The 15,268-nt window shown below is 34.7% G+C and overlaps 1 protein-coding gene across 3 annotated transcripts in view; it reads left to right on the plus strand.

The window, feature by feature from the left end:
* Window positions 1–15,268, plus strand: part of NRK (Nik related kinase) — a 135,613-nt gene that overhangs the window by 100,348 nt on the left and 19,997 nt on the right. For all 3 annotated transcript variants that reach the window (XM_016943991.4, XM_016943990.4, XM_016943992.3), the window contains exons 18-22: window positions 187–551; window positions 1,766–2,102; window positions 11,344–11,530; window positions 12,256–12,411; window positions 14,422–14,565. In XM_016943991.4, coding sequence (XP_016799480.1) covers window positions 187–551; window positions 1,766–2,102; window positions 11,344–11,530; window positions 12,256–12,411; window positions 14,422–14,565 — 1,189 coding nt within the window. The remainder of the gene's footprint in view (window positions 1–186; window positions 552–1,765; window positions 2,103–11,343; window positions 11,531–12,255; window positions 12,412–14,421; window positions 14,566–15,268) is intronic.

The following is a 15,268-nucleotide window of genomic DNA, read 5'->3' on the forward strand; positions in this document are numbered from 1 at the left end:
AATAATCACAGTCTGATGTTTGGGTTTTGACATCTCATCCTCACTAAAATTTTGGCTCCATCTAATGAGTGAACATACTTGTTTCAGTTTAAAATATATTTCAAAATGTTGTCAGCTTGGAAACTTTCCAATCTAGAAGAAAATGAAAGCTACTAGAGGCTACATTAACCTTTCTTGTGCACACAGGTTCCAGATGGATTTAAAGTAGGAAAAATATCACCCCCTGTATACTTGACAAACGAATGGGTAGGCTATAATGCACTCTCTGAAATCTTCCGGAATGATTGGTTAACTCCTGCACCTGTCATTCAGCCACCTGAAGAGGATGGTGATTATGTTGAACTCTATGATGCCAGTGCTGATACTGATGGTGATGATGATGATGAGTCTAATGATACTTTTGAAGATACCTATGATCATGCCAATGGCAATGATGACTTGGATAACCAGGTTGATCAGGCTAATGATGTTTGTAAAGACCATGATGATGACAACAATAAGTTTGTTGATGATGTAAATAATAATTATTATGAGGCGCCTAGTTGTCCAAGGTTGGTTTTTTTGAATTACTTATACTCTCCATGTTTTATGACTGCAGAGCTATTTGCATTTTTGGTTTATTTTCAAAATTTATTACCAAGAGAGTGACCTAATTTCACTTGCATTTTAGTAAATAGTTTGATTGTCAATAATGTATTTTAAATTGTTCTAATGCAGAACATCTAATTTTGTGTCATTTGCGTATTTTAAAATAAGCATTCAAGTATTTATTAGTTTCTTTATAACTGGAATTGTCTAGATGCTTCTGTTAAAATTACTGCCACTGAATCATCCTACTCTATAAAACTATACTGAGTATGAGAAAGGACAACAAAGAAAGTGTGTAACTTAACAAGCATAAGATGAAGTCTTGGTATTTGCAAACATAGCTATTCATTTCTCAAACTTTTGTGATATCACTATATATATATATATATATATATATATATATATATATATGAAATTTAAGATGATCTTTATCTGTTTAATTGGTGGAGAAATTACCAAGAGCTCTTTTAATTTTTTCCAACCAAAAAAGTCTATCAAGAATTCCATTATGAAATAAATTTACTTTTAGAATTACCACAGGCACGCATGTTTAATTTTGTTTCCTATGCAAAAAGAGAGCATTGACACATTTTGTTAAGCTTAGTATTTTTAGCAATTAATTAAATAACTTAGTTCCACAAGACATGGGGTATGTATTGCTGAACTTCCTTGGTGGGAGTAGTAGACCAATGGAGTTCTATAGCAAAGCAGTCAGTACACATGTTAGAAAATCAAGGCACATGTTGAAATGAACACAAACTAGATATACTGCAAGAAGAATTAATCATGTTGTGGTTGGGCTAAAACATAGGCTTAATCATTCATGTGTCTGTGAAGTTGCTAATGCATGAAATAGTATATATTTAAGAAAAAAACTACATATTCTTGCTGTTAACCTAATACATGCACCTAACAAAGAATACAAGTTCTCTTCCCTCTGCCATCCAAATGCATCTGAGAAATTGGTGGTGGCTATGGCTTTAATCATTACATAAGACTGAGAAGACATAGGGGCATTTTTATTTTCTTTATCATACCAGTAGTGTTCACATAGAACAAAGACAAGCCTGGGCATGGTAGATATGTATAAGACACATCCTAATTCTGTTCTACTTGCTAACTTTCAAATGTGTTTTTATTGCGTGACTTTCTTTCATTAATTGGAGCTTGTTGTCAGGGCAAGCTATGGCAGAGATGGAAGCTGCAAGCAAGATGGTTATGATGGAAGTCGTGGAAAAGAGGAAGCCTACAGAGGCTATAGAAGCCATAGAGCCAATAGAAGCCATGGAGGAAGTGCAGCCAGTGAGGACAATGCAGCCATTGGAGATCAGGAAGAACATGCAGCCAATATAGGCAGTGAAAGAAGAGGCAGTGAGGGTGATGGAGGTAAGGGAGTCGTTCGAACCAGTGAAGAGAGTGGAGCCCTTGGACTCAATGGAGAAGAAAATTGCTCAGAGACAGATGGTCCAGGATTGAAGAGACCTGCGTCTCAGGACTTTGAATATCTACAGGAGGTAATGCACCATTTGAAAAGCAGATTGAACTCCTCTCATTGCGAATGTGTTTCTTCATGGGACATGTAGCATTTCTAGCCATTCCAAATAGATTTTCATCATATACCCCAAGGCCTTAAACATTTTTAATTATAGGTTTGTAGGTGGATCCTTATTACCTCTAATTTGGGTGGTTCCTATTTACTTCCAAAGACAAAAATCTCTTATTTGTTTGCCTTTATTACTCAGATCACATATTTGAGGTAGTGTCTCTTGACACACACTTTTTAAAAATATTTTAAAAAATTAATTGACACCTAATAATTGTATATATTTATGGGGTACAGAGTGATATTTTAATATATTCAATTTGTAATGATGACATCAGGGTATTTAGCATGTCTATCACCTCAAACATTCATCATTTTTTTTTGTGTGTTGGGAACAATCAATATCCTCTCTCCTAGCTATTTGAAAATATGTAATGAATTATTGTTAATTATAGTTACCCTATAGTGCTATAGAATATTAGAACTTATATCTCCTATCTAGTCATGCATTTGGATCCTTTAACCAGCCTTTCTCTATCACTCTCCTGTACTCCTCTTCCCAGCCTCTAGAAACCACTATTTACTCTCTAGTTACTTGAGACCAATTTTTTAGCATTTGCATATGAGTAAGAACATGTGGTTTTTATCTTTCTGTTCCTGGTTTATTTCACTTAACATTGAGTCCAGGTTCATCCATGTTGCTGCAAATCACAAGATTTCATTCTTTTTTATGGCTAAATAGCATTTATTTCTGTATATATGTCATGTTTTCTTTATCAATTCATCTCTTGATGGATGCTTAGGCTGATGCCTTATTTTGGCTATTGTGATTAGTACTGCAGTAAATATGGAGGTGCTGATAGCTCTTTGATACACTGATTTCCTCTTTTTTTAAGATATGTACCTAGTAGTGGAATTATTGGATCATATGGTAGTTCTATTTGTAGTTTTATAAGGAACCACAATACCATTCTCCATTGTGGGTGTAGTAGTTTACATTCCCACCAACGGTATATAAAAGTTCCCTTTTCTCCACATCTTCACCAACATTAATTTTTTGTGTTTTGATAATAACCATTCTAACTAGGATGAGATAATATCTCATTGTGGTTCTGATTTGCATTTTCCCGATGATTAATTATGTTGAAATTTTTTTTCATCTATCTGTTGGATATTTCTAAGTCTTCTTTTGAGAAATGTCTATTCAAATCATTTGCCCATTTTGTTTATTATACTTTAAGTTCTAGGGTACATGTGCACAACGTGCAGGTTTGTTACATATGTATACATGTTGGATTATTTGCTTTTTTCTGTTGAGTTGTTTGAGTTTCTTACATTCAGGATTTTAATCCCTTGTTGGACGAATAGTTTGCAAATATTTTCTCTCATTCTTCAGGTTGTTTCTTCACTTTGTTGATCATTTCCTTTTCTGTGCAGAAGATTTTTAGTGTGATATAATTCTATTTGTCTATTTTTGCTTTTGTTGCCTGTGCTTTGGTCCTATTCTTTTTTCCCAAACCAATGTCCACAAGCATTTTCTTATATTTTCTAGTAGTTTTATGGTTTCAGATCTTACATTTAAGTCTCTAATCTATTTTGAGTTGATTTTTTTATAAGGTGAGAAATAGGGGTCTAATTTCAGTCTTTTGCGTATGGATATTTAGTTCTCCCAGCACCATTTATTGAAGACATTGTTCTTTCCCCAGTGAATATTCTTGATGCCTTTATCAAAAATCAACCACAATGAGATAAATGAATATGTGGATCTATTTATGGGTCCTTTATACCGTTCCATTGGTATGTGTGTCTGTTTTTTGGTTGCTGTAGTTTTGTAGTATATTTTGAAATGTGATATTGTGATGCCTCTAGTATTATTCTTTTTCCTCAGGATTGCTTTGGCTATTCTAGGTCTTTTTTGGTTCCATGCAAATTTTAGGATTTTTTTCCTATTTCTGTGAAGAATGTCATTGGTATTTTCATAAGGATTGCATAGAATCTGTATATTGCTTGGGATAGTAGGGTCATTTTAGCAATATTAATTCTTCTAGTCCATGAGCATATGTTGCCTCTCCTTTTGTGTGTGTGTCCTTTTCAGTTTCCTTCATCAATGTTTTATAGTTTTTCTTGTAGAGATCTTTCACCTCATTGGTTAAATTTATTTCCAAGTATTTTATTTTGTAGCTACTGTATATGGGATTTTTTTGTGATTTCTTTCTCAGCTAGGTTATTGTTGGTATATACAAATGTTACAGATTTTTCTATGCTGATTTTGTATCTTGCAACTTTACTGAATTTGTTCATCAATTCTAAGAATTTTTTGGTAGTGTCAAAGGATATTCTATTTATAAGATCATGTCATCTGCAAACAGACACTCTTTAACTTCCTCTTTTCCAATTTGGATGTCTTCTATTTCCTTCTCTTGCCAAATTGCTCTGATTAGGACTTCCAGAACTAAGTTGAATAAGAGTGGTGAAAGTGGATATTTTTGTCTTATTCCCGTTCTTAGAGGAAAGAATTTCAGCTTTCTCTCATTCAGTGTGATGTTAGCTGTGGGTTTTTCATATATGGTTTTTATTGTTTTGAGGTATGTTACTTCCATACCCAAACTGTGGAGAGTTTTTATCACGAGGGAATGTAGAATTTTATCAAATGCTTTTTTTGGTATCTTTTGACATGATCATATAATTTTTGTCCTTGAGTCCATTGATGTGATGTATCATGTTTATTGATTTGCATATGTTGAATCTCCCATGTATCCCTGGGATAAATCACACTCGATCATGGTGTATAATATTTTTGATATGGTATTGGATTCAGTTTGCTAGTATTTTGTTGATTATTTTTGCATCTATCTTCATCAGAGATCTTGGCTTGTAGTTTTTGTTTGTTTGTTTGTTGTAACTGTTGTGTCCTTATCTGGTTTTGAGATCAGAGTCATATTGACCTCACAGAATGAGTTTGGAAGAATTCCCTTCCCTTCAACTTTTTTGGAATAGTTTGAGAATCGACATTAGTTCCTCTTTAAATCTTTGGTAGAATGCAGCACTGATGCCATAGGGTACTGGACTTTTCTTTGTTGGGAGACTTTTTATTGCTGATTCAATCGCATTATTCATTATTGGTTTGTTTAGGCTTTCTATTTCTTCTTGGTACAATCTTGCTAGGTTGTATGTGTCCAGGAATTTCTCCATTTCCTCTAGATTTTCTAATATGTTGCTGTGTAGTTTTTCATAATAGTCTCTTATGATTCTTTGTATTTCTGTGGTATCAGTTGTGATGTCTGCTTTTTTGTTTCTGATTTTATTTGGGTCTTTTATACTTTCTTGTTAGTTAATCTAGCTAACGGTTTGTCCATTTTGTTTATCTTTTCAAAAAGCCAAATGTTCATGTTGTATTTCTTCTGTGTTGTTTTTGAGTCTCAATTTCATTTACTTTTGCTCTGATTTTTATTATCTCTTTATTTCTATTTGTTTGGGGTTTGGTTTGTTCTTGCTTTTCTAGTTCATTGAGGTGCATCATTAGATTGTTATTCAAAATCTTTCTACTTTTTTAATGTAGTCATTTATTGCTATAAACTTGTCTCTTAATACTGCTTTTGCTGTCTCCTATAAGTTTTGGTGTGCTGTGTTTCTATATTCATTTGCTTCAAATAATTTCTTAATTTCCTTCTTATTTATTGGCTAATTGATGTTCAGGAGCATATATTTTTAATTTCCATATATTGTTACAGTTTTGAATGTTTCTCTGGTTATTGATTTCTAGTTTATTCTATTTTGGTCATAAAGGATACTCAATAATAATGTTGATATAGAAAAATGTTTTGAGACTTGTTTTGTGTCCCAACATATGGTCAGTCTTAGAGAATGTTTCATGTGCTGATGAAAATAATGCATATTCTGCAGCTGTTGGATGAAATGTTCTATAAATGTCTGTTAGGTTCATTTGGTCTATGCTGCAGTTTAAATCCAATGTTTCTTTGTTGATTTCTGTGTAGATGATCTGTCCAATGCAGAGAGTGAGGTGTTGAAATTCTCAACTATTATTATATTGTAGTTTATCTCTCCCTTTAGATGCAATAATATTTGCTTTATATATCTGGGTACTCTAGTGTTTGGTCCATAAGTATTTATAATTATTATATCCTCTTGCTGAACTGATCCTATTATCATAATATAATGTCCGTGTTTTTCTCTTTTTTACATTCTTTGACTTTTAACACCTGTTTTATCTGATATAAGTGTAGCTATTCACACTTGCTTTTGATTTCTGTTTACATGGAATATCTTTTTCCATTTCTTCATTTTCAATCAGTGTGTGTCATTACAGGCAAGGTGAATTTCTTATAGGCAACATATAATTGGGTATTTTTATTTTTTTATTTTTATTTTTTTACTTTTTAACCATTCTACTAGTCTATATGTTTAATTACAGAATTTTGTCTGTTTACTGTCAAGTTTATTATTGATATGTGAACACTTACTCCTGTCATTTCGTTAATTGTTTCTGGTTGTTTTGTGTATCCTTTTTTTTCTATTCTCTTATTGTTAATCTATGTTGTTAGGTAATCTTTTGTAGTAATAAGGTTTGATTCCTTTCTATTTCACCTTTCTATACCTGCTTTACAAGTTTTATAATTTCATGTTTTCATGATAGTTGTTATTGTGTTTTTCCTTTCAGATGTAGGACTCCCTTAAGCATTTCTTGTAAGACCTCTCTAGTGGTGATGAATTCCTCTGCTTTTTGCTTATCTGGAAGAGGCTTTATTTCTCCATTTCTGAAGGATTGCTTTCCTGGTGATACTATTTTGGGCTATCAGGTTTTTTCCAGCACTTTGAATATATCATCCTATTCTCTCCTGGCTTGTAAGGTTTCTGTTCAGAAATCTGCTGTTAGTCCAATGAGGATTTCCTTATATGTGATAAGACTCTCCTTTTGCTGTTTTTAGTATTCTCTCTTTGTCACTGACTTCTGACAGTTTCACTGTAATTTTCTTTGGGAGGAACTTTTTGAGTTGAATATATTTGATAACCTTTGAGCTTCCTGAAACTAGATGTTCATATCTCTCTCCCAAGACTTGGGAATTTTTCAGCTTTTATTTTATTAAATAAGTTTTCTACATCTTTTCATCCTTCTGGAACCCCCGTAATTCAAAAATACGTCCTCCTAATGTTGTCCCATAAGTTCTATAGGCTCTCTTTATTCTTTTTTTTTCTCTTTTTTCTTTTCTGCCTGAATCATTTTAAAAGACATGTCTTCAAGTTCAGAAATTCTTTATTCTGCTTGGTCTAGTCAGCTGTTGAAGCTCTGTATTGTATTTTTTAATATTATTCATTGAATTCTTTATCTTCAATATTTCTGTTTGGTTCTTTTTTAATGATACCTATTCCTTTGTTGAATTTCTCATTCAGATCATGATTTTTTAAAATTTCATTGATTTGTCTATCTGTATTCTCTTGTATCTTGCTGAATCTCCTTAAGATCATTATTATTAATTCCTTTTCTGGCACTTCACTTTTTCTTTTCTGTTGGGTCTGCTACTGGAAAATTATTATGTTCCTTTGAAGGTATCATGTTTCCTTATTTGTTAATGTTTCTTGTGTCCTTGTGTTGATATCTGTCCATCTGATGGAGCAATTGCTTCTTATAATGTTATGGAGTAGCTTTCATAAGGAAAGACTTAGTCCATAGATGGGTCCTGGGGTGTTGGTTGGGTTGGGTGCATTGACTTTGGTTCTGGGTGGATGCAGCAGTGTGGTCTCTATGCTGTAATATACATTAGCAATGTTTGATAGTACCTCACTGGCCCAGGCTGCAAAAGTTTGTGGCAGAGGTGGCACACCTTTGCCAGGGGTGGGCTTGCCAGGCTGTTTCTCAGTCCAGAGGCAAAAGTGCACATGCGGTGGGTTGGGTGGCTCAGGAATTTGCCCTCCAGTGTTGAGCTATCAGACTACTTCTCTGGGCAAGAGTGTGGTCACACAGGGTGGGACAGCTAGCTTGGGGTCTGGCTTACTGGGATCAAGGCTGCTGAGCTGTTTCTCTGGCCAAGGTTGCAAGTGCACAGCAGTTAAGCCAGCCTAGAGTTGGCTTCGCCAATGTGCAGTACTGGAGTTATGGCTGACCTTTCCTGGGCCCAAGATCTGAGCAGTCAGGGTCACAGCATTTCAGCCATCAGTTGGGGCTTGGTGAAATGACAGTGGAGCTGCAAGACTGGAGAGGCACAGTGTTTACTGGCCCCCAGAACATAGTGTATTTCAGCAGTGGCTCTAGATTCAAGATGGCACCAGGCTGCAGCAGCTTAGGTCATGGGTTGGTGGGAAATGCACAACTTTTGCTCCTTATCTGGAGCAATGCAGACACATGAATTTCAGGCACCTTCCCAAAATGAACTCAGGGCTTGTGAGGACTATGAGATTCTCCTGTAGTAAGTACTACAGTTGTCTGTGGTGGCAATTGGGGCTGATGAGAGTCTTCTGCTTACCTTTTCCCAATAAGGAGAATTTATTCCGGGCTCTGAGCTGATCATGGTAGGGGAGATGGGGCAGCAGAAGCAGAGTACCTCACTTCCCTCTCTTTGCTGCCATTTTGAGATTCCATGCTACACAGTGACCTCACCACCCCATCACTGCACTCCAACACTCTCCCTCAGACACACCAGTTGAACTCTGTTTATTCATTCTCTTTGTCCTTTTTTTGTGAGGGGGACAAGCACCAGGTGCCACCAATAAGCTATCTTACTGACATCACTCCAACTGGAACCGATTATTTTTTCTGAGTTTTTTTTATTGTAGTAAAATATGCATATCATAAAACTTACCATTTCAACCATTTTTAAGTGTACAAACCAGTTGGATTTATTACATTCAGAATGTTGTGGGATTGTCACCACTATCCATTTTCAGGACTTATTTTTTTTACCATCCCAAACAAACTAAACAATTAAGTCTTGTTTCCCCCCTCCTCTAACCCCTGATAACCTCTATTCTACTTTTTTTCCTTGGTGACTTATATAAGTGGAATCATACAATATTTGTCCTTTTGTGTCTGGCTTATTTCACTTTTTAGGTTTTCAGAGTTTATCCACATTGCAGCATGTATCAGAATTTCATTCCTTTTCAAGGGTGAATAATGTTTTATCTTATGCATTCACCACATTTTGTTTATCCATTTATCTACTGATGGAAACTTGGGTTGTTTCCACCTTTTGGTTATTGTGAAAAGTGCTGCTGTGAACATTGATGTACAAGTATCTGTTTGAGTCCCTGCTTTCAGGTTTTTGGGGGGTATATAGCTAGGAGAGGCATTGCTATATCATGTAATCAGGCTATGCTTAACTTCTGGAGCAACTGATAACATAAAATTTTAATTCAAGAAATATACTGTGTTTAGACAATGATTTTGTCATTCACAAAACATTTATTGACTTTATAAATAGGTTTAAAATACTCAAGTAGTTGACAGATGCTACATCAATAGAAATTATCACACATAATATTTTCTGAACCATGTGGTATTTGAGCTCATTCTTGAGAAATGGGGAGTATCTGGATATCTGAAAACACAGGTGGAACTCCAGACAGAAAAAAGATTATGCCAGTCTACTCCCCTAGCCTATTTTCTTGTCACACAAACTGGCTTTGGAGATGCCATGCTCTTTCATGAATCAGCGCTCCTGTGCAAGCTGTTTCCTCTGGAAGGCTGCCCCCTCACCTCTTCTCTGCTTGGTAAATTAGTAATCCTTCATGGGCCAAATCAAGTATCAACTTTGACTTCCCAAGGCAGAGTTATATATCCCTTCCTCTCTACTTACAAACCTTTTGTCCATAGTTCCAATTTAGTACTTATGGTATTATTGTTAGTTATTTTATTTTTTTTCTTTCACACTATATTGTGAACTCTTAAAGGAAATAATTATGTCTAATCCTTCCATGATTATTTGTCTACCAACTCACCCAACTTCAGTGTCTAACCAAGGACATGGCATATGATAGGCACACAGTAATTATGGAATAAATCAATAAAGTTTGAAAAGAAAGAAAAAAAGGAAGGAAGGAAATTTCCTGGATGGTTTCTAATGGGAAAGCAGTGTCAGTGGGAAAATATCTATGTCTGTCTATCTATCTATCATCTATCTATCTATCTATCTATCTATCTATCTATCTATCTATCTATCTTAATTAAAGACATTAAAACAGGATGTCCCAACGTAAGTTTCATAGCAACCCTGGTTATCTCCAGTTATCTCAAGGAATGTTTTGGAAATTTATAGAGGAAGTGGATCTTCCTTTCATTTTAATTTAAAAAGGACATGGTGTCATACCATGTTTTTGTGGTTGAAAAGGTCATAAAAACCAGTCTTTTGCAGAATAGCACAGCTCTCTCAGTGCCAAGAATCACTGTTTAGACACAAAGATGAGCTTATCAACAGAAGAACTTACCAACAATAGTTGACATATTTTCCCACAGGACAGGGCATACCACATAAATTGTCACATTTCGTGGCTTTTATCCTTGAGTATCTTCTTTGTAAGTTAATGGAAGCCAGTTACATTTTCAGTGATGCATGTTTACGCTCTTGGATTTGTGTTGGTTGATTTGCCTTCATTTTCTTTATCATTTGAAAATTATTTATGCAGGTTTTTCATGCTTTCAGTTTTGTGAAGATACCTTAAAGCAGTAGAACAGACACCCCTACACTGTGCTTTATATTTTTTCAAGAGGCTGTTTGGCATAGCATAGCTGGATATATGCTTTGGAATCAGACAGACTTTGGCTTCAAACTCTGCTTCCCCTACTTACTAGTACTATGACTGAATACATTATTTACTGTCTCTAAATTTTAAATTTGTATAAGTAAATTGGAGATAATTATACTTACTTGTTGGGCTATGGTAAGGATTCACAAAGATATCTAAATATCATGCTTAGCACAGTAGCTGATACATGGTAAAAATTCCACAAATGTTAGGTCTCAAATTGTACAGTTGGGAACCTATAGCTCCTTGCTTTTCTCCTGTACCATCAGTCATCTCAATAATAGGTTAGTTTTCTCCTTCTGATGACATTGTTGAGTTTTTCTAGTAAATGTGGATTTTATAAGAATGTAGATGTTATAGATCTTGCATTGTGTTTTTCAAACGACCCCTCACTAGGCATATTTCTCCCACTGTTAACCTACTAATGAAATAAAAATTGGTTTTTGGACTTCTTTTAGGAGCCAGGTGGTGGAAATGAGGCCTCAAATGCCATTGACTCAGGTGCTGCACCGTCAGCACCTGATCATGAGAGTGACAATAAGGACATATCAGAATCATCAACACAATCAGATTTTTCTGCCAATCACTCATCTCCTTCCAAAGGTTCTGGGATGTCTGCTGATGCTAACTTTGCCAGTGCCATCTGTGAGTGTGTTCAATATAATCTCTAAATGCTACTATCTGTTCACATATTAAATAGTGTTTAACCACTGCTTCATGATCTGTTAGGAATCAAATTATTCTCACATTCACTTGAAATAAATTCAGATTGATATATGCTTTTAAAACATCTACTCTTTACTGAATCTTTATGGTACCTAAATTTGAGCTACAATTGAGAAATTGAGTCCCTTATATGGATTTATGTGTGTTTTCTAATCACAATAACTTAAAATATATTCGTGTTCAACAATGTATTTTAGCCATCACGATTTGTGTTATCTGATGGTTTCAGAGTTACTGAAACTATACTTCCAGTAAAAAATAAAATACAATAAAAGGAAAGAAATTTATTTGTTTTTTTATTTTGAAATAAGATCTCGCTCTGTCACTTAGGCTGGATTACAGTGGCATGATCATGGTACATGGTAGCCTCAACCTCTGATTCTTAATGATCCTCCCACCTTGGCCTCCCAAGAGCTGGGATTACAGGTGTGAGCCACGACATCTAGCCAAAGAAAATAAATTTGGCTAAGTCGTGTCTCATTTGTGGAAGCACTGTAGCATATAAGCTGTACAGTGGAGTAATTTAAAAAAAATTTTTCTATAACTCCATCAGGTGCAGATTTTTCTTTAAAAAAAAATTCTGTAACTCCATCATGCACAGAACTACTAATTTCTCTTATTATCTTCCCCTTACATCTTTGCAGTATACGCTGGATTCGTAGAAGTACCTGAGGAATCACCTAAGCAACCCTCTGAAGTCAATGTTAACCCACTCTATGTCTCTCCTGCATGTAAAAAACCACTAATCCACATGTATGAAAAGGAGTTCACTTCTGAGATCTGCTGTGGTTCTTTGTGGGGTGAGTTTGTTTTGTTTTCTTAAAGAATATATTTTTATGTAGCAAACCTGTGAAAATCATAGACATAAAATATTTGTTTACTCTTACCAAGTCATTACAATAAAAATATATTTATAGTAGTTAATTTGCTCAGAATTGGTTTTGCTGATTTTTTTTTCACTCAGTGCAGTTTGATGTTTGAATTGACGGCCCCCACCTTTGTATTCTATTTCTTTTAAACCTGAGTTAACTTGGATGGCAGGTGGATCACGAGGTCAGGAGTTGAGACCAGCCTGGACAACATAGTGAAACTTTGTACTAAAAATACAAAAAAATTAGCTGGGTGTGGTGGCAGGTGCCTGTAATCCCAGCTACTTGGGAGACTGAGGCAAGGAGAATTGCTTGAACCTGAGAGGTGGAGGTTGCAGTGAGCAGAGATCACGCCACTGCACTTCAGCCCGGGTGACAGTGCAAGACTCTCTCTATATATATTATATTTATTATATTTTATATATATATATACACAACTGGACTAGTTTATGATTGTTTGAAAGTTTAAGTTTCGTATTTCTAATTTAGGGTAGTGTTCAACATGTGATACTTTATGAGGTATTCCAAGAAATATTTCTGCAGGATCTTGTTTTTAAAAAGCCTTGGAAATTTGTAGAGAAAGTTCCTTCTATAATGTCTTAACTCTGATAGACTTTTTAAAATCCTTTTTTTCAGAAGAATTATAACCACATTGGCAATGCTGAGACAATATTTTACCGCAAGCCAATCTGAATCACAAATGAAACAAAATAAATGAATTCAAGAAAGGGAGAAATCCAAAGTAAATGCCAACCTCTGTCTTGCAATTTCATAGATTTTGCTTAATGTATGATTGAACAAAGGACAGGGTTTTAAATTAAAAATAGAAAAGGGTAATAAACATTGTAATTATATGGATTAAAGAATTTTTAAAAATCATCTCAAAGTTCTGCTAATTTAGTGTGTCAAACAACAAGATAGCATGAATATTTCAGTCTGGCAACTACCTAGAAATGTAGTTAATGTCTAATAATCCATTCTTATAACGTGTAATTTTATATTTTGAAAAATAAAAGATTATTGTAAAAATTGGCTATACTTCTTCCTCCTTCTCTGATTCCCCTGTGAGAAGAAGATGCAGCTCCTAAACATGCCATTGGCCATGAGTTAGAGAACTGGTTAAAGACAGAGTGAGAAAATGAAGGCAAAATCACTTAAGTTTTCTCCTTATGCTCATGGAGCACAGGTATGCTCCAAGTGCAAGGAGGACTGTGAAATTTTATCTTGTTACATTAGTTGGCTGCTTATTTCCTATGTCACTTTATGGTGAAAAGCTCCCATAGTAGTTTGAAGTGTAATTTAACTTTAGTTCTGTCTTCTATTTCAGTCCTCTTATTTGGTCTTTAAACAGTGCTTATATTTGAACAAATAGAGCCAGTCAGCAAATAAAAGAGAGTGTAGAAATTGAGATCCATGAAGGCAGGAACTAATTTCATAGGCATTTGGCAACAGTAAATTTTTAATATATGCATGAACATAGAATCATTCAATTTAAAAACAATTATTTACATATAATTATTTTAAAATCATTCAAACATTTACTTATGTTTAGAGATGAGAAATGAGCTGAATTGAACTCTTTGTATGTGCTAGACTAAGAATGTTTAATGATAATTTTCAAAAAGGTTGATTGATTTTGATAAAGTTCAGAACACTACTAAAGGGTGCTAATATATCCATAAATTTCCATTTGTGAGATGGCATACGAGATGCCAGCCAGTGGAATACTGCCAGAGGGAATTATGTTCTATAGTTTTATGTATTTCATTGAAATTTGTTCTGTTGGTAGAGAGTACATAGTTACACAGTATGAGGTGATTATAGCCTAAACTGATAAGTCATATTTACATAGATCAGCATACTAGAATAGCAAAAATAGTAATATAGATGCAATTATGAAAAATAATCTGAGCTAATATAGCACTTTTTATATATGAACAGGAGTCAATTTGCTGTTGGGAACCCGATCTAATCTATATCTGATGGACAGAAGTGGAAAGGCTGACATTACTAAACTTATAAGGCGAAGACCATTCCGCCAGATTCAAGTCTTAGAGCCACTCAATTTGCTGATTACCATCTCAGGTTTGTTTAAGAACTAAAATTAGCTGAGTAATTATGCAGATTAATTAGTCTGCAAACTGGGTTAAAGACTTTCTCAGGTTAAAGTGTTCCTAGAAGAGCACTTTAAATATAACCTTTAATTGGGACACCAGACATTCCTACTTGTATTATCTTATCTATTTACAATTTAAAGTAACTTCCTTTTATTGTAAAGTACCTAACCTAGGTTACTGATAAGAAAAACCACAACATTTGCATCCTTGCATGTTCTCTCCAGTGCAGCCTCCTACAACTTCAGATTTCTAATTTTCATCCATTCATGCACAGGACTGCAACATCCACCATGTCCCGTTCTTGTGAGGTGTTAGAAGCAACAAAGAACAAAGTGAACAATAATCAGATACAAAAGAGACTTGTCCTTAGTATATAGCCTTATCACAAGGGCCTACAGGTAGAGTTTGTAACAAGAATGGATCCCCTAAAGATCTTTACACCTTTTCCAAATAGTAGTTAAATTTCTTAGTTTTGGTCAGTCAGAGCCTGAAACTTAGAATACAAGAAAGCAAGTAAATGAGTGTTAAGAGTGATCGTGATTACTAAACAGCATTTAGTATCAGGAAAGCACCAACATTAAAGCTGACTATAGGCAAAAGATGACTGACAAAAGGGAGGAAAAGTAAGAAAATATGGTTTGTCTATGTGAATAAAATGATGCTAATCACAG

This window comes from Pan troglodytes, chromosome X (assembly GCF_028858775.2).
Source record: "Pan troglodytes isolate AG18354 chromosome X, NHGRI_mPanTro3-v2.0_pri, whole genome shotgun sequence".
Classification (NCBI taxonomy): Eukaryota; Metazoa; Chordata; class Mammalia; order Primates; family Hominidae; genus Pan; species Pan troglodytes.